Below are 25,915 nucleotides of genomic sequence, written 5' to 3'. Positions count from 1 at the left end.
TGAAGGGGGCTGTGTATATTTTTATTCTGGCTTCTTGATAACTAGTGGGGGAACTCAGAAGCACTGTTTGTGGCTGGTTGGGAAGTCTGACTTCAGTGTCACCCACCAGTGCTGGAAGAAACTTCTCTCCTTTTGCAGCCTCCCTGACCTTGGCATTTTCAGGTGGCTGCCCTAGGCAGGGACGGGTCACAGGGGAGTCTCACGGGGATTGTCACCATGGGTCCGAGTTGCCTCCAGGCTCGCCCTTCCCCAGTGTATACTAGGCCGAAGGTACAGTCTATTGTGGGGCAGTCTCGCTGTAGGTGACCTAAGTGGCCACAAGTGAACACGGACCAACCTCCGTGGGTCCTGGTCAGGCTCTGGTGTCAGTGGCCTGGTTGGCAGGCCCCAGAGGTCCAAGGCCCATTCTGGCCTCTGACTGGGCAGCTCCTGATGGGCAACTGGGGTTGATGGCGCTGGAGACCAGTGTCGCCTGCCTCCCACGGCTGGGCCTGGCTTGGCTGGGTGCTGGGGTTGAGGAGGAGGGCCTCGTACAGGGGGCTCCGGGCAGCGGTGGGTGTCCTGAGGGTCATAGGGGTCTCTACTGCTAGGAAGTCCTCCATAAGACGCACCGCATCGCTCAACGTGGCCGGGTGGTGGCGCATGACCCAGGTCCTCTCTTGCGGTGGAAAGATCTGGAGGAACTGCTCCATCATGTTCCTGTCCACAACTTCCGAGGTCGATTGTTAGTCCGGCTGCAGCCACCGCCAACAAGCGTCCTTCAGCTCCTGGGCGACAGCTCAGGGCCGGGTGCCCAGGGGTAAGCCTTCCTCTGAAATCGATGCCTGAAGGTGTTGGGGCTAATATCCAAGGCATTCAAAATCGCAGCCTTCACTGCCTTATAGTCACGGGCCTCCTCCTCGGAAAGAGCCCAGTAAGTGGCCTGTGGGACTCCTGTTAAGGAGGGGGCCAGCAGGGTGGCCCACTACATGGGGGCCCAGCCAGTGGCCGACGCGACCTGCTCAAAAGTGACTAGAAAGGCTTCTGGGTCGTCCTCTGGTCCCAGTTTGGTAAGGCGCAGCGGCATCGGGTTCCCACCTGGGCCCATCGTCCCTCCCACAGCCGGACTGTTGGGGCTGGGGAACAGGGCAGCCAGCTTCTGGAGGCAATGGCGTTGCTGTTCTTGCTGCTGTGACCCTAGTTCGCCAACGACCTGCTGCTGCTTAGCCCCTCGGTATGGATCAGCTGTTGTTGGTGCAGTTGGGCCACTAGCTGTTTTTGTTGGGTCTTGGCCCACCATTGTCTTAGCTTGTCCAGGTCCATCCTGACCTGGCGATTGGGGATGGCGTTACGGGTCACCCCCTTGTCAGCAAGGGGCGAACGTTGCCTGAATTCTCAAGCACGTGTAGAATCATAGAATCATAGAATATTAGAGTTGGAAGGGACCTCAGGAGGTCATCTAGTCCAACCCCCTGCTCAAAGCAGGACTAACCTCAGCTATATCATCCCAACCAGGGCTTTGTCAAGCCTCATCTTAAAAACCTCTAAGGATGGAGATTCCACCACCTCCCTAGCTAACCTATTCCAGTGCTTCACCACCCTCCTAGTAAAAAACTTTTTCCTAATGTCCAAACTAGACCTCCCCAACTGCAACTTGAGACCATTGCTCCTTGTTCTGTCATCTGTCACCACCGAGAACAGCCTAGCCCCATCCTCTCTGGAACCCCCTTTCAGGTAGTTAAAGGCCGCTATCAAATCCCCCTCAATCTTCTCTTTTGCAGACTAAACAAGCCCAGTTCCCTCAGCCTCTCCTCATAAGTCCTGTGCTCCAGCCCCCTAATCATTTTTGTTGCCCTCCGCTGCACTCTCTCCAACTTGTCCACATCCTTTTTGTAGTGGGGGGCCCAAAACTGGACACAATATTCTAAATGCGGCCTCACCAATGCCGAATAGAGGGGAATAATCACTTCCCGTGACCTGCTGGCAATGCCCCTCCTAATGCAGCCCAATATGCTATTAGCCTTCTTGACAACCAGGGCACACTACTGACTCATAACTAGCTTTTTATCCACCATTACCCCCAGGTCCCTTTCTGCAGAGCTGCTGCCCAGTTCGTCGGTCCCCAGTCTATAGCTGTGCATGGGATTCTTCCTTCCTAAGTGGAGGACTCTGCACTTATCTTTCTTGAACCTCATTAGATTTCTTTTGGCCCAATCCTCCAGTTTGTTTAGGTCACTCTGTATCCTATCCCTACCCTCCAGGGTATCTACCACTCCCCCCAGCTTAGTGTCGTCCGCAAACTTGCTGAGGGTGCAATCTACCCCACCCTCCAGATCATTAATAAAGATGTTGAACGAAACCGGCCCCAGGACCGACCCCTGGGGAACTCCGCTTGTGACCGGTTGCCAGCTAGACATGGAGCCATTGATCATTACTCGTTGAGCCCTATGCCCTAGCCAGTTCTCTATCCATTTTATAGTCCATTCATCCAACCCATACTTCTTTAACTTGCCGATAAGAATACCGTGAGAGACCGTATCAAAAGCTTTGCTAAAGTCAAGGTATATCATGTCCACCACCTTCCCTACATCCACAGAGCCAGTCACCTCATCATAGAAAGCGATCAGGTTGGTCAGGCATGACTTTCCCTTGGTGAATCTGTGTTGACTATTCCTGATCACCTTCCTCTCTTCCAAGTGCCTTAAAATGGATTCCTTAGAAGATTCCCTGTACGGGGTGGCGCCGGTGGCTGACCCTTGATGTCAATCTCCAAGGGAGGCAACACCTCCCGGTGCCGACGCCCTTCGGGAAGTCCCACTTAAAGGGGCTGCCTCCGGCCCTTCGTAGGGGGTAATTGTCTCTTGGCCCGGACCTTAGTCAGCGACGGCCCAGCAGCGGGAATCAGCATTCATCCCTTGGTGGGGCGAGGCAATATTCTCTGGGCTAGCCCTCTAACAGGGCAGGCCCGCAAAGGGAGGAAGCAGTCTCTAGCCCCAGAGGGCAGGCAGGCACTGGGGGGACGTAGTCTCAAGCCCTTGTCAGGGTGAGTAACAGTCTCTAGCCTGGCCCTTCTGTAGGACATGCAAACAGTCTCGAGCCCCTGGCAGGGCAGGGCAGAAGGGCAGCAGTCTCTAGCCCCTAGCAGGGCAGATCGCTAGCCCACACCTGGCCCTTCGGCAGGGCATGGCAGGCAGTAAGGGGCAGGCTTTGGCCCTCAGCCGGCATCCAACCCAGGTCAGAGTAGGGAGGGGGAGAAGGACACAGGCCCACCCGTCTCCACTGCATCCCAGCCCAGGGCCCTGTCAGTGACAGGGTGTCCCGTCACTGGGTCAGCGGGGCTTCGGCTGAAACACGCTGACTCAGAGTGAATGCAAGCTCAGCCGGACCATAGTCAGCTTCCCTGGGCTTCTTCTTCCCACACTATCCCTAGAGTACCTTATCTCCTGAGCCGTACCCGGTTCCTCGTCGCTTGACGGCAGGTCCGGGAACTGTTCGGGGTCCTCTGCGGAGGACAGCTCCTCTAGATCCCAGGGTGCGTCCCTGGTACCAGGGTCCCTTGGTCCCAGGGTCACCAGTGGTTGGTAGCTTGGGCAGCTCCTCCAAGTCCTCAGGGCCCCAGGCAGTAGGCAGCTCCTGTAGGCCTTCCTCCGGGTCATAGGGTCCGGGGGTCTCCTTCAGCTCATCCAGTTCAGGCAGCTCCTCCGGATCCTCAGGGCCCCACGCCGTGGGTAGATCCAGCAGCCTCTCCTCTGGGTAGCGGTCGGGTGCAGCCGTAGGCTCGAGAACCAAGGGAGAGGTGTCCTTCTCCTTCAGCCGCTAGGCTCTGACTGAGTGACAGGCCTGGGTTTTATAGGCTTAGCCCCGCCTACCTGCTTCCAATCAGCTGTTGCCTTCCTGGGTTCCAACACCCAGGGGAGTTTGGCTCTCCCTTGGTGTCAATCTCTGAGGGAGGCCACACCTCCCTGCTACAGAGACACTGATGATAGACTGAAGTATTTTTTGATGCAAGCCTGTTTATTTACAAATAATGTACACAAGGTCAGGGTCTTGTTTCCCTGAACACAGCGGGAATCAAACAAAAGGAGGCAGTTTCTCTGCCCACAATTCCAAGCCACTTTCCAGGCAGCACTTTGCCTAAACGTCTCTCTTGGCTTTCTTAGGCCCATGCTGCTTGGTGCCTCACTTGCTGCTTTCTGGCATTGTGCTTTGCTTTTTGTCTGCCTCTGGCTGCTTCTGACCCACACAGACACACACAGCTGCAAGGAAACCCAATCCCAGCCCCTGTGTTTGTATTCTCTCTGTCTCTGGGTGGTGGAGTCCATTGTTTCAGTGATCGTTAAACACAGGGTCTTTAATTGTTCCCTCATTTAGCCTGCCTAGAAAGTGAGTAGCATGTTCCTGAGCTTCAATTAGGTTTCATCCAACCACCTGCATAACAACCCGCTCCCCCATCACAGCTCCATGCATCGCCCCAATGGAGTTCAAAATAGTGCCACCCTATAGGACTCATCCCAAACAAAAAGAAAAGAAATAATTTACAAATGATACAGATGTATGCAAGGTCTGAGTGGCCCTCCCCTGCTCAGCCAGCTGAAAGGAGGGGCACTCTATTTGCTTGGGCACTGTATGTGCATGAGTACAAGTAGGGGCTCAGCGTGATGAGAAATGGCCAGTCTGGCTGGGGTTGGGTTACAAATCACTTTAGTGTTAATTGCAGGGGAATGAAATGTTGTCCCCCCATTGTATGAACAAAGGGCAGCAGAGCTGTGCTTAGCCTGTTCTGATGAAAGATTTGCTCCCATCCGAACAGAACTCAACACAGGAGGCGTTCATATGCCAGGGCGCTGTGAGAGCAGCAGGGAGGGGATGAGGGTCTCCCTGTTGAAGCTGCACCAGCTCTGACTAAGGGCTGCCCTCGGGCATGGATTGAATATCCCTTCCCACTGTTAAAATATAGAGCTAAGGGGATTCCTCTTGGAGTCTTTTGTTCAAATCAGGGGCAATGCTCCTGTGTCAGCAGAGGGTTTCCCCATGGACTGAGAGCTGAAATCACTGAAAGATGATCTCACTAGAGCCGAAATCACTAAAGGAACTAGGGAAACCTTGAGAGCCTGGGAGCCAGCAGCGGGGTTAGCTGAGCCCAGTGACTGGCAGGAGCCAGCAAAGGGGGCTAGCCAAGCCCTGTGAGGGAGACATGGACAGTGCAGCTTTGAGGATCAGTAGGGCAGGGGGAAGCACGAAGGGAGAGGCGAAGGACACAGCCCTATGAACTCTGAAGGGGGCAGGTTCTGCTCATGGTTTGGAATTCTGTTTGCACTGTTTCCCCAAATCAGGGCTGAGTTACTTACTTTTATTAAAGGGTTTACTTTCTACACTCAGACTCGGTGCTTGCCCAGGGGATAGTGTGTGATTTCCCAGGGGACTGGGTGGGGGCTCCAGCCGGTTCATAGAACCTTAGAATCATAGAGTTGGAAGGGACCTCAGGAGGTCTCTAGTCCAACCCCTGCTCAAAGCAGGACTAACCTCAGCTAAATTTGGTTTGGTGTTGTGTCATTGACAGGTACCTCTAGGTAGTGAACCCGGCCCTTGTTCCTGCTGACTCCTCTGACAGAAGGGTTACATATTGGGGGCTCATCGGGGATCCCTGGGTCAGTGCCCTCGCAAGCTCTTGTCTGACCCAGTAAGCTGGGAAAGCCATGTTGTTATAGTTGGAGGAAATCGCAGTGGTATGATGGCTAACTGCCAGGTTGGTTGGTCTTGACTCAGCAGACCCAAGCTTGTGGGGATGCAGCCTCGGCCAATGAGTGGACCCAGGTCCAGGGGGGCAGGCACTAGGAAGGGTAGTGCTGTCCCATTGTATGTCAAGCTCCTACTGTAAGTTTTGGTTATTTGCTGGGTGTCCCCTCCCAATACCTGGAGAAGAGGAGTTTGAACCCTGGTTGGAACACACCACTGAAATGCTGCAGGTGTGGGCCATACCAGATGCAGAAATGCAAAGATGTCTAGCAGAAAACCTCAGGGGCCCAGCGTTAGACATGATTCACACCCTGAAGATCACTAACCTGGGGCCAGTGTGAAGGGCTGCCTCGAGGCCCTCAGTCACACCTTTGCGAGCGTAGGGGGCTCTGAGGACATTTACTGTAAGTTCCTTAATTCCTGTCAGCGAAGGGCAGAGAAGGTTTCAGCATTTATACAGGAGCTGGAGAAACTGCTTCAGACAGCTGCCAGCCAGGGATCAGTGACTACTGAGCAGATAGACCAGACCAGACTGACTCAAATTGTAAGAGAAACTCAGTATCAGAACCTGATTCTACTTCATCTCCGGTTAAAGGAATGACAGGAAAGTCCCCCGAGTTACTCCCAGCTGATAAGAAAGGTCCGAGAGGAGGAAGAAAGGCAGGTTGACAGTGAGCTGTGGGAAGCCCAGCCAGCTGAGCCAGCCAGCACAGCACCCCTGTGAACAGCCAGTGTCCTGAGGTGAGCACCAGAGAGGAATCTGTCCAACAAGCGCAGGACCCTGACAGAACAGAGCGCTGAGCTACGTAGAACCACTGACTGAGCTAAGACTTCCAGGCATAAGGAGCGTCTGGCTACAGTGATGCAGAAGTCAGTGTTTAGAGCCACCATCCCACCCGAGCAAAGGGGGAAGGGACACTCCTTCTGCTACCGGTGTGGCCAGGATGGACACACTGCTGCAAGGTGTCAGAATGAAGAAAATCCCTCCTTAGTGCATGGAAAACTAAGGACCAGTTAGGAAGGGTCGAGGAACTTCCAGAAGGGCTTGGAAAGGGGCCACCCAGGCCCACAGAACTTGAAGGCTCCCCTGGAAATGACTGTCCATCTGGGATCCCACCAGCGCTGATAGGGCCTCGAGCAGAGATCACGGTGAGGATTGAAGGGACAGAATGCAGAGCAGTGCTTGGTGCCGGATCTCAGGTGATTATTATATTTCAGTCATTCTGCCAACGGATGCTTAGGCCCCTGCCTATACAGCCCCTGACAGGGCTTGGCACGTGTGCCCTCACCATGGACGAATACCCCTACCAAGGGTATGTCATAGTGCACCTGGACTCTGCTGCCTTGATATACCCCAACCTGAAAGGGATCTCTGAGGTGTCTGTGGCGATAGGGATTAACTCCAGCCTTTTAAAGGTACTCACTGATTACTGCAGACAACGAGCTGGGGACCAGCACCTAACACCTCGGTGATCCATACGCTTTGTGCTGAATCCTATAGGAAAATCAAGAGCACTAAGGAGATGTCTGAGCTAGCAATGGGAGCCCTGAGGTACGTGCTGCCTGCAGTGATGGAAAAGGAGGTGATTGTCATGCCTAACAGGCAGTAAAGGAACATTAGCAATGGCAGAGCAGCCGGCTGAGAGAGGGCTCCCTGTGGGAGTGCTGGGCCCAGTGGAATCCTAACTCTACCCGCTGACGCACAGGAAAAGGGGATTATACTGATGGCTAATGAAACAAGCCTGATGTTGTTGTGAAAGAAGGGCAGAAGATATCAGTGCCAGAAGCTCCTTAGAAGGGGGGGGAGGCACCGGCGCCCAAACTGTGGCCCTGCCCTCACCCTGCTTCTTCCCCTGGGGCCCCACCTCTGCTCTGCCTCTTCCCCACAAGGCCTTATCCTGCTTGCTCTTCTCTGCCCTTCCCCCCATTGCTCATCCTCTAACACAGGAAAAAAGTGCAAAGGCATAGACCTCCCACTTTTAAAAGTGATGGGGCCTTGGCCCCTGTCCTTCCCATTCCGATTCCCCAGCAGAAGATAGCAGACCTCTTTGAGCCTGAAACCATCGTGAGACCCCAGTCTGAAGATGAGGCTCCACCAATAGACCCCACAGTGTTTCACTGTTGTCCATGGAGTAGAAGGATCACCTGAGGAAGAAACTTTGAGAAAGATCCAAGGTATTCTGACTGCATGAGTGGGATGTGAGACGTGCAAAAGGAGTGGAACACAACATCAGAATGTACGACTCACGAGCTTTCAGGGAGGATATAAGAGGATTGCTCTCAGAAATGGATGATGTATGGCATCATCTTCAGGAGCTGATTCTGAACATCATCATTACAGAATCCTGCAGCCCAGCTGCCTCCCCCATTGTGGTAATCTGTTAGAGTGGGAAAATCCAGATGTGTACGGACACCACACCCTAAATAGGTGCACTTGAGCAGCACATCTTGCCTCAAATACAAGCTACCTTGGACTGTTTGAGAACCACTGGCTCCCCAGCAGTTTCAGATCTTCAAAACAGATACTACCAGATCACTCTGGGAGCAGAAGATAAGGAGAAGACAGTCTTCATCTGTCTGTTAGGTTTCTATCAGTTTGAACACATGCCCCAAAGAATTTCATAGAATCATAGACTATTAGAGTTGGAAGGGACCTCAGGAGGTCATCTAGTCCAACCTCCTGCTCAAAGCAGGACTAACCTCAGCTATATCATCCCAACCAGGGCTTTGTCAAGCCTCAGCTTAAAAATCTCTAAGGATGGAGATTCCCCCACCTCCCTAGGTAACCCATTCCAGTGCTTCACCACCCTCCTAGTAAAAAACTTTTTCCTAATGTCCAACCTAGACCTCCCGCCCTGCAACTTGAGACCGTTGCTCCTTGTTCTGTCATCTGCCACCACCGAGAACAGCCTAGCCCCATCCTCCCTGGAACCCCCTTTCAGGTAGTTAAAGGCAGCTATCAAATCCCCCCTCATTCTTCTCTTTTGCAGACTAAACAAGCCCAGTTCCCTCAGCCTCTCCTCATAAGTCCTGTGCTTCAGCCCCCTAATTATTTTTGTTTCCCTCCTCTGGACTCTCTCCAACTTCTCCACATCCTTTTTGTAGTGGGGGGCCCAAAACGGGACACAATATTCTAAATGCGGCCTCACCAATGCCGAATAGAGGGGAATAATCACTTCCCATGACCTGCTGGCAATGCCCCTCCTAATGCAGCCCAATATGCCATTAGCCTTCTTGACAACCAGGGCACACTGCTGACTCATATCCAGCTTTTTATCCACTGTTACCCCAGGTCCTTTTCTGCAGAACTGCTGCCTAGCTCATCGGTCCCCAGTCTGTAGCTGTGCATGGGATTCTTCCTTCCTAAGTGGAGGACTCTGCACTTATCTTTGTTGAACCTCATTAGATTTCTTTTGGCCCAATCCTCCAGTTTGTTTAGGTCACTCTGTATCCTATCCCTACCCTCCAGGGTATCTACCACTCCCCCCAGTTTAGTGTCGTCCGCAAACTTGCTGAGGGTGCAATCTACCCCATCCTCCAGATCATTAATAAAGATGTTGAACAAAACCGGCCCCAGGACCGACCCCTGGGGCACTCCGCTTGTGACCGGTTGCCAGCTAGACATGGAGCCATTGATCACTACTCGTTGAGCCCGATGCTCTAGCCAGTTCTCTATCCATTTTATAGTCCATTCATCCAACCCATACTTCTTTAACTTCCTGATAAGAATACTGTGAGAGAGTATCAAAAGATTTGCTCAAGTCAAGGTATATCACGTTCACCGCCTTCCCTACATCCACAGAGCCAGTCACCTCTTCACAGAAAGCAATCAGGTTGGTCAAGCATGACTTTCCCTTGGTGAATCCGTGTTGACTGGAGCACCTGCTGTGTTTCAATGTCTTATGGAGAAAATTGTGGCAGACAAGAACTTACTGCAAGTCTTAGTTTATTTGGATGGGCTGACTGTGTTTGGAAGAACTTTGGAGGAACAAGAAGAAAGACTTCATAAAGTGCTAGACTGGTTGGAAGCCTGTAGACTGAAACTTTCAACTGATAAATGCCAGTTCTGCAGAACATCAGTCAAATATGTGGGTCACACTGTGTCCTAAGAGCATGTGACTACTGTGGTATGGTGTGTTGGCCACCGGTGTTTGTCAGTGTAGGCTGCGTGCATGTGTCCCTGTGCAGATGCTGTCCCAGCTCTGATTAGGAAACCGAGATGGCTCTCACGATCAAATGAATCGACAAGACCATGGATTAGCTGAGCAACGAAGGTACCCAGGCTGGGTTTATGGCGTGTGGCGTAATGAGAAGTGACCTGCAGAGTATCTCTGGATCAGTTTTGTATAGGTGGCGTTACAATGGCCATGGCCCAACGGCGGGACTTTCCATTATCCCCTAGACCGGACGCCAGTATTTCCTCTGACACCCTCTTTTATACATTGTTACATACAATTTCGTTCTGCCCCCTTTGACGTAGGTAGTTGCCATCCTCTTGACATAGTCTAATACCACCTTTTTCCGTTAATTGGCTGATTTGGGCAAAACAACTCCATTTATCACCTTTTAGTCATTTCTATTCATCAAAGTGTCATTTTAGGGAGTTAGTTCTCTTTGGTATATTGGTGCCTCCTGCACCTGCTACATAATTTGCATTTTAGTAATATTTTGGCAATGTATATGCTTGCAGTATCCGCATTTTCCTGTGCCAATTTCAGTTAACCTGGTTTTTTTCCCCTTATACTCCTGTTCACTCGGCTTTTTCCACTTAGGCCTTAACCTGTTTTACAGGCCTTATGACTTCATTACTTAGGTCTTATGCTTACTACAAGTACCAATCCAGATAAAATAGAAGCGCTCACTATCTGACCACACCCACATAATTACAGAAAGCTCAAGGGCATTCTTGGATTTAGTGGCTACTATCACAAGTTAGTGAAGAATTATGCTACCATCATGAAGCCTCTGAACGATCTCACCAGGGGATAGCTATCCAGCAAGAACAAATCTAGGACCAAGAGTAAGGGGAGGTCCCCAGAGCCTCCTGAGCAGAGACATTGTGGCCCCTCAGAACCCTTTGGACCCAGATGAGACAAGAGATGTGAAAAGGCTTTTCAATAAATCATTCATTGCCTAACTCATGCTCCAGTCCTAGTCTTTGCTGACCCAAGGAAGCCTTTTATCCTCCATGCAGATGCCGCTTTGGAGGGTTTGGGAGAAGTCCTACACCAGGGAGCTGAAGGTAAACGTAAACCTGTGAACCTTGCCAGCCGAGGACTGTCTGATAGAGAGACTCACTGCCCTGTTCACAAGTTGGAGTTCTCGGCCTTGAAATGGGCTGTCACTGAGAAGTTTCAAGACTACTTGTTGGTTGCTCAGTTTCAAGTGTGGATAGACAACAATCTGCTGACTTAAATGTTAACAAGTGCCAACTGGATGCTACAGGGCAGAGATGGGTGACCACCTTCGCTAGCTACGAGTTCAGCATTCAGTACCGATCAGAGAGAAGCGATGTAGATGTGGATGTATTGCCCCAGCATCCACAGACATCAGAAATTGCTGTGATTTCTACAGATGGAGTGACAGCCATTTGTACTGAATCATCAAGAGTCAGAGGTGCATGAGAATCTTCATGGATGTGTCATGGAAACTCTGGGCCTGCCCCCGAAAGTGTGCCATTAGCCATGGTACACTATGTTGTGTTGGACCAGTCTTCATTGCCTCGCCTCAATGCTGTAGACTGGCAAGAAACCCAAATGCAAGATAACAATGTTTGTGAAACAATCCTTGCTAAAAAGGAGGGCCAAAATCCAGCTGCAAATATTCCATCCACCCCTGAGGGTAAATGACTACTGAGAAAATGGAGAAAAGTAAAACGGATTCAAAGAGAGCTGCACCAAATCACAGCAGATCATTTACAAAATCAATGAACACAACTAGTACCACCAAAAAAGTACACAGCCGTGGCCATGAGGGCCCTGCATGATGGCTTTGGATATTTGGGAATGGACTGAACACTGGAACTTATTCATAGTAGGTTCTGTTTGCCCTGGATGGAGCGAGTACGCAGTGATTTCTTGTCTTTAGACGTGGAATGCTGGGAACATTTTAGTAGTGACTGGCTACTTTACACGGTATGTGCAGGCATATCTCACATGTGACCAGAAGGCCACCACTGTCACTCGAGAAATATTTTCGAGTGCTTATCAGTTAGTTTTAGGATGCTTATCGGTTAGCTACAGATGCAGCATGGGAGAACTCAGACAGTGACCAGCATTGGTATGATGCTAGAGTGTGTTTGCAGGAGCTCCAGCCAGGGCACAGAGTTCTGTTCTGAAATGTGGATGTTGCTGGCAAACGGAAGACAGACGACAGATGGAAGGCAATACCTTACCTGGTGGTGAAAAAACTGGGAGATCTGCCGATCTACAAGATTAAACCTGAAATGGGGCCAGGGCAAATAAAGACAGTACATAGAAACCTCTTACTACCTGTGGGAAAATTAATAAGTGCCCCATACAGAATGGGGCATGACATGAGACCTAGGTGGCAAAAAGGTGGACCAAAGCCACCACCCAGCATGTGCAGTGAGTCCCCCAGGCTAACTCACCCCTACTCAGCCAGTCTGAAAGTGAGTATGAAAAGGAGGCTGCTACCATGGTATATCCTAGAATGGAGACCAGATCTTGGCCTCAATCTGCTGACCCCAGTGAGAGCTCGACTTCTTCAGCCCTCAACCCTACGCTGGAAACATTTCAGTCTGCTGCTGGCACACTGTTGCCACCAATAACACCAGCCTGGAGTGATGAGTCTGCCTCACCAGCGTTCCCAGACCTCCTTGAAGGACAGTGAAGACATGCAGGTGGGAGACATCCCTGGTTTCCTGGACCTTCCAGTACTAGAACGAGAGATGCAGAGGCCTATGTTGGTGTCTGAGGGAACCCTCACCCTCTCTAGCGCAAGGAGAAGTCCCCATTGCCCTGCAATGACCAGTCTCAATAGGTATGACAGGGTTATAAGGCTAGTAAACAGATTAATCTATGATGTGCTTGGCATAGCTAGTGAAGAACTGACACACTTAGCTCACAGGATTGTGGCAGCCGTAATAGGCTTCCTAAGTCCCTAAGGGCAGAAGTGGTGGACTTGGTATAATAGGCAGTGTGGTTTGCTGGGATGACAAATTCTTGGCTGGAGGCAGAATGAAAGCAGGGTCTGAATGAGCTCTCCCCTGTCACACACACCTGTGTATGCAGTGTTGTTCTAGCCATGTCGGTCCCAGGACAGTAGAGAGACAAGGGGGTGAGGTAATGTCTTTTATTGGACCAGGTTATTTTATTTATTGGGCCAGCTGTGACACCCAGAGTACCTTTCCCAGGCCTGAAGAAGAGCTGTGTGTGGCTCGAAACCTTGTGTCTCTCACCAGCAGAAGCTGATCCAATAAAAGACATGAACTCAGTCTCCTTGTCTCTCTAGTAGACACACCTACGCTGCCCAGGTGCTCAGCAGATGGAGCTGCTTTGCCAAAGGGATCAGTTGTGGCTGGCTGTGGGTTCCCATTCAGGTCAGTGCTGAGTGCAGGGGTAATGAAATGTATTATCCTGACTGTGTGAGTGAAGGGCAGCAGAACGGTACTTACCCTGCCCTGCCTGAGGGGTCACCCTAAGCTGAACCTCACTGGCTAAGCAGGGGATAAGGAGTCCAAATCCCAGGGGTGGGATACATAGATAGATAGATAGACGGATGTTCTTACCTGATGGTGTGGGTTTTGCCTAAAGAGTCCTAGGCACCATTTGACCCTCCCCCTGCAGTGTTTAGAGACAGCTGATTGGGCTCAGCGGAGATCCCTTGTTTCTGTTCAGTGGTTACTCCAGCTGACATCACTGATGAGCTGGTCTAGGATCTAACCTTAGACCCGGCATGGGGAGAGTGTTGCAGTAAAAGACAATGAAGCAGCAGTAGCACAGAGGTCCTCCGCTACTCGCTGAAATCACCAAGAGCTGGGCTAAGTGGGGGATCCAGGACACAGCGTCACAGAAGTGGAGCCAGAAGCCAGCAGTAGCTGTGAACAGCAGCAGAGACGAGCGGCAGAACAGCTGATAGAGCAGCAGCAGTGAGCCGGTCACAGAGTCAGTGGCAGCAACGGAGGCATTGCTCAGCACCCCTGCCCCGCACACACCATTTCAGGGATGAGAAGTGGACTCATGCGAACGCATCTCTGCCCTCGGGGTCTTCACTGGCCCAGGACAGCCAACTTTGGGTGGGTGCAGCAGAGGGAAAGGGGAGTGGTATGCTAAAGGGACAGTCGTTTGTCAGACTTTCACACTGCAGGGTGGGAAACTGAGGCAAAGGTCACTGCCTGACATACTGTGGATGGGTGTTTGCTTATGGTTACATGCTTTCCAGTTATGGTTGTGGTGTTTTCCATGTTTAATTCTGGGCTCCCTTTAATGTAAGTTTTCTTTTGCTATACACAGACTCAGTGCTTGTGAGAGGGCAAGTATTGCCGCTGAGAGGAGCCCAGGAGTGGTGTTTAGTTTCCCCAGGTTCTTGGGGGGCTTGTTCTGGTTCTGTTTTGTACTGTTAAGTGTCAGGGTGGAGAGGCTGTGATATGCACCAAGCATGCCTGTTCTCAGCTCCACTCCCACAAGGGGCAGGACTTTTTCACATGCCAGCTCACAAGGGGGGCCAGGGAGAGGGGCTCACACCCCTTCATAGGGTCAGGCACCCCAGGATCCTGCATCACCTGGGGGAAATGAAGAGGGGATCAGAGCCCTTTAGAGAGATGGGATGCCCCAGATCCTACTACACAGACACAGGGCTCGGACCCCATCAAAGGGACAGACACCCCAGATTCTGGCACACACATGGGGGCATGAAGAAGGGCTCGGCCCCTGCCAAAGATGCAAGGTCCCCCCAGATCCTGGCTCCTCCAGGAAGGGGGAACGGGTGCAGATACCCCAAGAAGGGAGTTGCCCCCCCTCCAAATCCCAGCTCATATGAGGGGGAGCAGGAGGAGTCATTCCCTCATAGAGGGGTAGAGGCTCCCCAGATCCCAGCACACACACACACAAGGGCAGGGAAATGGGCCCAGACACCCACAGAGGGGCAAGGACCCTCAGATACAAACTTCCCTGCGGCAGGATGGAAGGGCTGGACTTTCTGACCTCAGCTAGTATTTGTCACAATGACATATGGGGTTAGATCAATTCCTGGTGCTGCTGTAGAGACCCCGGCAGGAGAAGGTGCAGCGGATCCAGCTTTGCTGCCTGCCCGCCCTTTTGGTGAGATCAAGCCACACAGCACAGAACTGCCTGTCTCTGAAGAGGGAATGGCTCCCAGGAGCTCTATTGCCCTTTTCAAGCAGAGCCAGAGAGGGGGGAGCACTAGCCTCAAAAGGAAAATACTTTCCTGGATCGTGGACTATTTTCTTCAGGAATGGCTTCCGTATGTTTAATATTTCACTGTGGAAGGGTTTTTCCTCCTGCCTCCTCCCCTCTCCCTCCTTCTCCGTCCCCATGGGCAATTTTACCCCTGTCACTCTCCACCACATCCATCACCTGGGCTTCCTTTTCATCTCCTCTCTTCCCTATTCCCACCAGGGCTGCTGATGAAAGGTTTTTTTCCACCAGGACCAGATGGTATTCACCCAAGTGATGCACATGGGAAAACACAATCCCAACCATCCATACAAAATGATGGGGGTGTAACTATCTGTTACCACTCCAGAAAGAGATCTTGGAGTCATTGTGGATAGTTCTCTGTAAACATCCATTCAGTGTGCAGCAGCAGTCAAAAAAGCTAACAGACTGTTAGGAACCATTAGGAAAAGGATAGATAACAAGACAATAAATATCATAATGCCTCTATATAAATCCATGGTGCACCCACACCTTGAACACTCTGTGCAGATCTGGTTGCCCCATCTCAGAAAAGACATATAAGAATAGGAAAAGGTACAGAGCAGGACAACAAAAATGATTAGGGTGTGGAACAGCTTCCATTTAAAGAGGGATTAAAAAGACAAACTGTTCAGCTTGGAAAAGAGATGACTAACGGGGGATATGCTAGAGGTCTATAAAATCATGACTAGTGTGGAGAAGGTGAATAAGGAAATGTTATTTACTTCTTCACAAAACACAAGAACCAGGGGTCACCTGGTGAAATTAACAGGCAGCAGGATTAAAACAACCAAAAGGAAGTACTTCTTCACACAATGCACAGTCAACCTCTGGAATCTGTGGCCAAGGGATGTTGTGAAGGTCAAAACTATAAATGGGTTCAACAAACAATTAGAGAAGTTCATAGATGATAGATTCATCAATGGCTATTAGCCAAGATAGGTAAGGATGCAACTCCATGTGCTGAAGGTCCCTAGCCTCTGTTTGCCAGAATCTGTTACTGGACAACGTTATGGATCACTCAATGATTGCCTGTTCTGTTCATTCCCTCTCAAGCACCTGCCATTGGCCACTGTTGGCAGACAGGATGCTGGGCTAGATGGACCATTGGTCTGACCCAATATGGCCGTTCTTATGTTATGAAAATGTGGTGCATAGACACTAAAGGAGCGGACACCCTGAAAACTCTGGTGATACTGCACATGGACAGTCACTTTACCTTCAAAATAAAGATGAAGGGGATTTACTCCTCAGACAAACCAAACTGATCACACTGGAGCTTGCAGCCCTCTGACCAGCAGGTTCAGCAGAAACAGACGCAATCCCCATGCAAACACTTTGTTGATGTGGAGTTATGGATGTAGGTGCTCATTCCTGCCCTGTTCTCCTCAGGCGCTTCCAGAGCATGACTTTAATTCCCAAAGTCACACATGGAAAACCAGGAAATGCAAAGTTAGGGTGACATTTCCCACATAACCTTAACTCTGCCCAGTTGGGTTGGCAACAGGAACTGGGAACATAACAGCATCCTCCCTTCCCTAATCAAACCTGTCATTGTCTCTGTGCCCAGCACCATTCCACATCAGAACTCTTATTATACAGTCTAATGTATCCTCTCTGTGACCTTGGTCTCGGGCATTGTCACCTCAGCCATCCAGTCCATGCATAGGAACCAGCTGGGGTGTTTAACTGGATGCTAGGATTTATTTGTAATTTTACTTATCTGAATGGAAGCTGACCCTGCATTATACACCCAGAATATTGTAGATTCATTCCTTTGATAAGGATTTTTGTCCAGTAGCTCCAGGGACCAGAGGGCTGAAGTTGAGGGAAGAATAAGCAGATTTATGTAAATGTTTACCTTTCTTTAGTGTTGAGATCCAGCTTTCCTGACTTGAGTCACTCACCGCCCCGTCTGCACACACAGCCGACACTCGGAATCTGTACCGTGTCTCAGGCCTCAGTCCATCAATGTGATAAGATCCAGTTCTCTCTCCTGTCCTTCGTTCCAGCCATTTGTCTTTCTGCTCAGACCTTTCACCTCCAGCCTCCTCCTTATATTCCACCTTGTACTCCCTTATACTGACTCCATCTCCAATGACACTGGGACTCTGCCAGGTGAGGGCGATGGCTGATGAATCTACAACAGCTGCACCAGGCTTCCCAGGAGGGCTGGTAGGAGGGAGCGTCTTCACAGTATCACTCACGTCACCGCTCTCGCTGAGCCCCTGTTTGCTCACTGCAGCGTATTGGAACTGGTACTCGGTGTTTGGATGTAGCCCGGTTACTGTGAATGTCTCTTGTTTGTTATTTACATTCACAGCAGTCCAGTTCTCCTGCCCCACAATTCTGTACTCTACCTGATAGCCGGATATCGCAGCCCTTCCATAGGTTGCTGGGTTAAACGTGAGCTGCACACGGTCATGTCTGATTCCATCAATCAGGGCAGGAAGAGGCTTTGATGGAGGCTCAAAGCTGGTGCTGACCAGCTCTCCATCTTCATACAGGTAAATGGAAGCTCCGGGATTGTCCTTGTCTGGAACAGAGGCCACAACAAACCGAGTCTTACCGTTAGATTTATTGACACAGGCAAAGTCTGAGAAGGACTTTACGGCTTGTCGTGCTTTTCTTCTGATCTCTTCTTCCTCAAACCACTGTTTGGATTTTGGTTTCTCCCCGGCAGAACTAGCTAATGCTGGATCATGAGTTTTCTTCAGAAATTGTCTCCGCAGCCAAAGGTCCAATTCTGATAAATAGGATTCCTCGTTATGCAATGAAGTGAGTACAAGAGAGACAACGAAGTCATGCCTGGGGCTGAGAACTGTTCGTTGTAGCTCGCTCTGGGAGGATACGACTTCCACCCCCTCTAGATCAGCCAGGTAGGAATTCACAAAATCCATCTCTGCCTGTTTCTTACCCAGAAATTCACTGAGTTGCTGGGCAGCGAATGGCGACTGCTCCTTGTTGGTTATAATGTCCACCAGGTCCCCTTCCTCTGCTCCGCCGCCCCGGATAGAGGGCAAGGTTCTTGCTAGCTCTTTTTGGAAGGTCTGTCTGTGTTGTTTGCACAGATCTCTGAATTGCTGGATTTTCCTCTTGATCTCGGGGAAGGCCGTAGCAGCTCTGTCCCTCACCATGTCGTTGCACCGGACGTCGCACTCCGTCAGGTGCTCCATGGCACTTTGAACATCGTTAATCAGCACCGAGCTGATCTCACGCACTAGCTGAGCGGCTTTGGAATCCAGCAGGCTCAGTGGGTACAGCCAGACTCGTACCGGTACAGAGTTTTCACCAGAGACTCCAAGCCGCTTAGGGAGAGTGGAGTAAACTTCCATGGCATCTTGATAAGAAACCGGGTTGTTCTCAAGAGCAAAATCGCCATAAAATTTGCAACTGAAATTTTCAGTTTTTTCTTCTTCCTTCTGCTTCTTCTTCCCAGACCCCTCTGCTTCTCCAGAAACCTTTGGTATTTTTTCTAGCATCAGTTTCATGTTTCCCTCTATCTCTCCCACACTCTCTGATGAAGACACCTCCTGGTGAAACACAAAGAAAGCCTGAGCCCCGTACAGCACAGCTGTGACCACATGGGTGGCCGTACCTTGGTCAAATACAGCAGGATAAGAGATGTTCTCAGTCCCCAGTTGGCTCATGGTCAGGTGCTCAAACCTATTTGTGACTGAGTAATGGAGAACCACTCGAGCATGGTTGTTTGATTTCTTGGTATCATTTAAAAATGCTGCAGATCCACCTACTTCAACCATCCCCCCTAGGACACTGGCCTTCAGGGACGCAGACAGACTGAGGGCAGAGGCCTTGTCTTCAATGGTGTCAGACGCAATGATCTGGAATTCAGTATTATGCTTTGGCATTGCCTCCACATCTCTCTTAAGAGCCTCAGTGCCCCATAAAGTGATACCTGGAAAATTCCACAGGAGCACAGAGTCAATGATCATTGGAGAGGACACAAAACTGTTCCAATTTCATTTAATAAAATTATTTCAAATTAAAAATACACAATGAACAACAAAATACCAGCACTGAGGGATCAAATTGCTGTGCCATAACATCTGACCCTCTGTTAGAATCTGCCTGTCTATCTCATAGACTCGTAGACTTTAAGGCCAGAAGGGTCCATCGTGATCATCTAGTCTGATCTCCTGCACAACACAAGTCGCAGAACCTCATCCACCCACTCCTGTAATAGACCCATTGCCTCTGGCTGAGTTATTGATGTCCTGAAATATTGATGTAAAGAGTTAAAGTTAATCTGCCATTTACTCTAGTCCAAACCAACAGTGTCCTGTGCCCCAAACTGCAGAGGAAGGAAAAAAACACAGGGTCTCTGCCAATCTGACCTGCTGGAAAATTCCCTGAACCTGTCAGCAAGACTCACCAGCCAGACAGCTGGGAAAGAATTCTCTGTAATAACTCAGGGCCCACCCCATCTAGTGCCCCATCTCCAGCCATTGGAGATACTTGCTACTAGCTGTGGCAGATTAGTGGCAATCTCATCACATCATCCCCTCCATAAATTAATCAAACTCAGTCTTAAAACAAGCTCGGTTTTCACCCCCAACCATCTACCTACCTGGCTCTCTGTGTGATAATATGCTAACTGTCCTGTTACTGCATTCTCCCCCTCCTCCACCTCCACTGTTCTCTTCTCTCTGCTGCATCTTGTCACCATCCAGATTTTAAGATCTTTAGGGCAGGGGCTGCCTTTTTACTGTGTATAGCGACAGTGGCTTGTAATGGGGCCCTGATCCTTTACTGGGGTCCATGGGTGCTACTGCCACACCAATAACAATAATCAATGCACTGTATTATCATTATTATGAAGGCACCGATCACCATGGTGTCCAAGTGCAAGTGTCAGGATCACATCAGCATTAGTGAGAGTTGTGTCGTGCCGGGTGTGCCGCACCACTAGTTTAGAGAGCAAGGTGCAGAGTGCACTGACCATCTGCGGAAGTGTGAAGACGTGTTTTTGTTCAGTGAGAGGAAATTTAATCTGAGTTTACTTGAAACATTCTTTTCTTCAAGTCAGGAAGGTCACAGATCTGCTACGCTGGGCACGTCTGCACTTGCAGCGGGGGTGTCATTCCCGGCTTGAAGAAGGAATTCCCAGTTTGAGGAGGGAGCCTGCTCAGTGCTACTGCACTACAAATAGAGTGCAGCCCTGGCGGCACGAGGGAAGGGCTAGCTTCCCCACGCACGTACCCAGCCGAGATGCTAGGTGCGTACTGAAGACGGCTAGCCCCTCCCACCGTCACAGCTACACTCTTATCAAGCCACCTCGATCAGAGCTAGCGTGTGTATCTCTGCTCCAGATGGGAACCACACCCCCAATCCCAATGTAGGCATACCTGAGGGGCCTTCAGCCTGCCTGCAGTGGGGCTGACCCAGACCTGTCAGCCACAGGCAGAAGGGAAGTGCCAGCCCTGAATCACAGAATCAGGGGACAATATCACTGCATGGAGAACGAAAGCTTTGCATGCCAGTTTCCCATTGCTGAATCTGGATGATCCTTTTGTTTCCAGGAAGAGCTGGGTGTGTGGACCTTGTTATTCAAAGGAAATTCAGATAAACCTTCCTGTTCTTCATGATGGTAAATAAGGTCCACAGAGCTGTTACAGTGGGATTTTCAGGATGGAAAGCAAGATCATCATTTAAGTATGAAGACACTCCACCTTCCCCTGACTGGAGCACTACAGCCTCATGCAACCTCGATGGAGTTCAAATAGGGCCAGGGAGCAGGCTGATGAGCCAAGGCTGAGCTCTGTGGCCGTGTGGGGGCAGAATCAGGGCAGTTGCCCAAAGAAACCTGAATGTCTGAATGTGCAGAAATCCTCCTTTTCTCCTAACGAGAACAGACAACGCTGGGGAGACTTGATCCATAGCTTGGACATTCTTACATCCAAATTAACAATTAATGTCTGTGTTTCACTTGCATTAACTAACGTGGTAATTATTTCATCAGCTTTGTATCAGAAATTGGATCTCAGCCAAGTGTAGAATAAATTCTGCCAGGCGACATCTACCTGAGGTCCAGCAGAGGGCTAAACACCTCATCTGAGTATCCGTTTTCTACTTAACAGCTACCAGCTAGGACTGGTCTGTCTGCTCCTGGTTGGAAGGCTGGCCCATGTGATAGCAGATCTCCTCTATGAGTCAGAGGCCGCTGAAGGCAGATAGTGAACTGACCAGGCCTGAGAATCCGTCTCTTCAGCCAGCAGGTTGGGATCAGTGTTGCTGCTGCTCTTTCCCATGACCTGGGAGCTGAGAGCAAGGAGCAGAGCCCTTGGCAGACAGTGCAGGAGATCATCCTTCACCTGGGATTCCAATGTCAGAGTGCACTGAGACCCTGGGAAGGCCACAAGGCACTTTGACCATTTTCTCTTTGGAAGCGAAAACAGTCATTGGCCTGCAAAAGTGACTAACAGTGAGTGAGGATTTTAACAGCTGCAGGCTCCACTCTGATCTAATGGCTGCTGCTAAACCAGGCCGTCCCGTTGTTCATGTCTCTCTGGTGCACATTGTGACAGGACATTTTGCTCTGCCCAGGAGAGGAGAAGTTGAGTTTCTCTCTGGTGCGGGGCTGATCTTGTTCTTCCTGGTTTGTGCAAACTCCAGCAGACGTGCCGGCTGCCTTGGCCGGAACAAGTGTGTTGTCCAGCAAGGCATTAATGCTCTGATCCCTCCCAGGGACAACTCCATGTCCCAGCCAGGTGATGTGTTTCTTCTCCCTCAGCAATTCCCTGGATGAAAGAATGACCTGACTGTGTCCTCTCAGCATCCCCAGCAGGGCCCTGCCCTGGGGATATCAGGAATTATTGGATCGTCTCATGTGAGCTCTGGCCGTTGGAAGTGTGTCTATGCACCAGATCAGCACCTCAGTGGGCCCCAATAGGAACTGGTTTTTTCAATTGATTCGGAATTTATCTTTCCAGACACCTTCATTTTTTGTGAACCCTCTCAGAGGTGAAGACTTTGCACCTGATACTGTCCCTCCCCCGCACCCTGTGATCAGTTTCCCCAGGGCCATCTAGATTTACTCTGCATATTTCTCACCAATCTGAGATACTCCAGCAGTGGTTCTGCTGTGGGTGTCTCTTTCCCCATCAGCTCTGTGCAGAGTCCTGAAATGCAGCCCATGAGAGCACCGCAGGGGATTACCTCCCTTCCTAGGCCAAGGACCCTGGGAGCACTGGCCAGATCGAATGGCAGCGATCGGAGCTGGAAGAGCAGCCGTCCATATGGAGGATGCTCACAGGGAGACAGACAGACAGCAGGACTGATGAGATGCAGTCTGTCTGTCTGACTGAGGGAGGAGCCTACTGCTGTTTCCGGTGTATTTCAGATAAAAATCTCTCTCAGCTGAGTCCTTGAGCACCCAGGGAAAGAGAGATCCACTTCTGCCTTCACTGTCAGCAACGGGCTGATGCCGGCAGAGGATCCCCATGGCCCCTTTCCTGATCTTTTAGGTGTGGCTGGGAATCCCATTCCTGTCACGTGACACCTTCCAGGAGCACAGGGAGGGACACAGAGCTCCGGTACGGCTCTGGCAGTCACAGGCATCGCAAGCGCTCTCCCTGAAACTGTCAGTCTCGTGCCTTGGGGTTTTAATTAATTGCGTTTTATTTTATAGCTGGTTGCGGAAGTTCCTTCTCCTTCCTCCCCTGAAAAGGCAAGAGGCATCCCCTTGTCTGAGCTTTTAATTTTTTGACTGAGGGGACTGGCCCCAAAGGACTCTTACTGCACCCTGTGCTGTCAGCAGCGCCTGTGCTGAGCCTGGGGCTCCCCATCCACACAACATGAGGGCGAGGCAGCTGGGCTCTGCACCACACAGAAGGGGAAGCAGAGCTGGAGCCAAAAGGCAGACGGACCCTGGGGCAGACTGGGACACAGGTGACCAAGTGCTAACTAGAACTTTTAAATTAAACCTGAGACCTTTCCACAGGAGAACGCTGCAGCAGGGCCGTTCTGCTAACACTGCCTGAAGGGGAGGAGGCAGAATGTAACTGAAGGGCTTTGCACAGGCAGGACACCCCATCAGCCAGTGACTGGGAGGTCTGGTTTATCAGCCGAAGACACGAGCAGGCTGAAGACCCATCGTCCCAGATCTGTGGATCTTAGCCTGATGAAGAAATCCAGGATACAATGAACAGGAATGTTGGGCTGTATTGCCAGGATTATAGATACTGCAAAACTGAGGGTAGAAAAATCAGACTGGTTTGTCCTGTAAAAGCCTGACAAATTAAGCGTGTGTGTTTTGAAAAACTACGTTAAAATGAAAAATCCACCTGAGAATGGAAATGCAAAAACAATGCTGGAATAATGGAACCCTCCACCCGGCCCTGTTCTATGGAGCCATTACATTAGATACGGGTCTGCCATAAAGATAAGAAGCTGTGCTGACATGTGCCTATGGAGAGATGGTCCTTTGGCCATTCAATAGTTTATAAAGGAAGATGGTTCCAAGCTTAAATCCTATTTTATCGCTCCTCTAAATGTAGCTTGTAAAATTGCCAGATTGACTGCAAGGACTGTATAAAACTCAGCCTGATGTTTGTGAGATACAGGCCTTAGAAATTATCCTGGTCTGGAATTTGAACTTAATTGGTTTATCTTTGCTTCAAGATGGCTTGGCCAAGAAACTCCAAATGTGTTTGTTCTTCTCGTTTAGAAGTGATTTTTGGGGAGAGGGACAGGAGGATGATAAATATAAAATACATTAATATTATTTTGTTAGTTTTATAATATACCGAGCTCCACACAAAGCTGGGCAGGGAAGCAGTTGGCTGTCTACACACTTCTATGGCCTCACACCCATTCATGTATTTATCCCTGCAACACCCATTTGAGGTGGGGAAGGACCATTATTGCCTTTTCACTGATGAGGAACTGAGGCACAGAGAGACCAAGGGTGGAATCCACAGAGCAGCTTAGGCTCCTGACTTCTATGAAGGCTCCTAATTTCCATTGATTTCAAATAGAAGCCAAAAGGCTCAGTTGCTTCTTCACTGATCATCTTGCTTTGCTGCTTGGAGGGGCCTCAGATTGCCCAAGTCACTCCAATGGCTTGTCTGACATTTCTCAAGCTGCTCTTAGTGTTTCTTTCTAACAAACATGTAGGTTTTGTCTAAGCAGTGGAAGTTATTGCCTAGTAAGTGTCTGGAAAATGCTTTCTGTCTAAGCACCCTTTAAACTTTTCACTCCTGTTTCACTACATCCCAGTTTTAGATCTAACCAGTCACTTTCCTCTCTCACAGCTGCTGCCATCCCAAAGGAGCAAAGCCTGAACCAGGTTCTCCTGTTGAAAAGGCCCTGCAGGGTGGCTAAGTTGGCAAATGGTCTGTAAACAACAGACACGAGTGGTGCTAGGTGAAGGTCTAAACATACCTGGTATGAGAGCGTCGCTCCGGCAGTCGTACAGCATCCCCAGCCGCAGAGGGCGGCCCAGGGCTGGTATCTCAATTGGAACTCCAGTGTAAGCCATGGTGGTAGCTGAGAGACTGATCCAGCCCTAAAACACACCAGCAGCATGGTTACAGAGACAATGTGATCTCCTCCTACCTGTGTTCTCCCTGTGTAAACTTTATCCCCCATGCTTTGAGCAGGGGGTTGGACTAGATGACCTCATGAAGTCAATTCCAACCCTAATCGTCTATGATTCTATGGTTTTCAGAGTATAACAAGTGGATACCATCAAGGGAAAGAGAAGGTCTAGCCGCATGAAAGCAAATCCAGGGAGAATTCTGGGCTCTTTCTGTGACATACAATTTTGGTTGCAGGAGATGCCCATTCTAGGTGGTTTGAAATATTCCATATGAATTCAGCTAGTTCAGGGCAGGTGACTGAATAATTAGACTATTGTTTACAAGGTTCCTGACCAGACTGTGGCAGGGGAACTCAATTCACATCTAAAGATTTCAACTGTTTATCAAAAGAAATGCTATCAAACATGTCAAATGATCTCCATAGCATCCTGCCAGAAATGGGTTGGTGGAAAGGTTTATCCAGACATTCAAATGAGTGATTTGCACTGTGGCTTCAGATAAGGATAGCTTCCAATGCAAGACTGAATTTTCTTTTTGCCTTTAGGAATGCAGAACCTGCTTCTACAAATGAGACACCAGTGATGTTGTTTATGGGATATAATTTAAGGTCTTCTCTGGAATGGACCTTGAAAAGTCTTCTAGTCCAGTTTCCCACACTCATAGCAGGACTAAGTATTATCTAGATCATCCCTGACAGGTGTTTGTCTCACCTGCTCTTAAAAACCTCCAGTGACAGATTCCACAACCTCCCTAGGCAATTTATTTCAGTGCTTAACAACCCAGACAGTTAGCAACTTTTTCCCTAATGTTCAACCTAAAACAAACTTGCTGCAATTTAAGCCCATTGCTTCTTCTCCTATCCTCAGAGGCTAATGACAACAACTTTTCTCCCTCCTCCTTGTAACAGCCTTTTATGTACTTGAAAACTGTCATCATGTCCCCTCTCAGTCTTCTGTTCTCCAGACTAAACAAACCCAGTTTTTTCTGTCTTTCTTGATAGGTCATGTTTTCTAGACAAGTAATCATTTTTGTGGCCTTTCCTGAAATGTGGTGCCCAGAACTAGACACAATATTCCAGTTGAGGCCTAATCATCATGGAGTAGAGCAGAAGAATTAATTCTTGTGTCTTGTGTATAGCACACGTGCTAATACATCCCAGAAGAGTATTTGGGTTTTTTTGCAACAGCTTTACACTATTGACTCATATTTAGCTTGTGATCCACTATGACACCAAGATCCCGT

The 25,915-nt window shown here is 49.8% G+C and overlaps 1 protein-coding gene across 1 annotated transcript; it reads right to left on the bottom strand.

Moving 5' to 3' along the window:
* Nucleotides 1–760: 760 nt before the first annotated feature.
* Nucleotides 761–24,612, bottom strand: LOC137159748 (stonustoxin subunit alpha-like). The gene is made up of 4 exons (XM_067558229.1): nucleotides 24,516–24,612; nucleotides 16,975–19,029; nucleotides 3,552–3,728; nucleotides 761–933 (listed from the first exon to the last, which is right to left on the bottom strand). Exons 1-4 carry the CDS (start codon nucleotides 24,610–24,612, stop codon nucleotides 761–763), a joined length of 2,502 nt encoding a protein of 833 aa, XP_067414330.1.
* Between the last annotated feature and the right edge of the window lie 1,303 nt (nucleotides 24,613–25,915).

Source organism: Emydura macquarii, unplaced genomic scaffold, assembly GCF_026122565.2.
Source record: "Emydura macquarii macquarii isolate MOO-44397 ecotype Brisbane River unplaced genomic scaffold, CSIRO-AGI_Emac_v2 contig_1877, whole genome shotgun sequence".
NCBI lineage: Eukaryota > Metazoa > Chordata > Testudines > Chelidae > Emydura > Emydura macquarii.
This window is presented reverse-complemented; position numbering and strand designations above follow the sequence as displayed.

What these genes read in the sequence shown, in the direction of transcription:
- LOC137159748 (XM_067558229.1), bottom strand. Translation starts at nt 24,612, where the DNA reads ATGGCTTACACTGGAGTTCCAATTGAGATACCAGCCCTGGGCCGCCCT. An exon ending in GAGCGACGCTCTCATACCAG is followed by an intron (nt 19,030 to 24,515) that starts GTATGTTTAGAC and finishes GGAATTTTCCAG; the next exon opens with GTATCACTTTATGGGGCACT. An exon ending in GCCCAAGCTACCAACCACTG is followed by an intron (nt 934 to 3,551) that starts GTGACCCTGGGA and finishes CCTCCTTAACAG; the next exon opens with GAGTCCCACAGGCCACTTAC.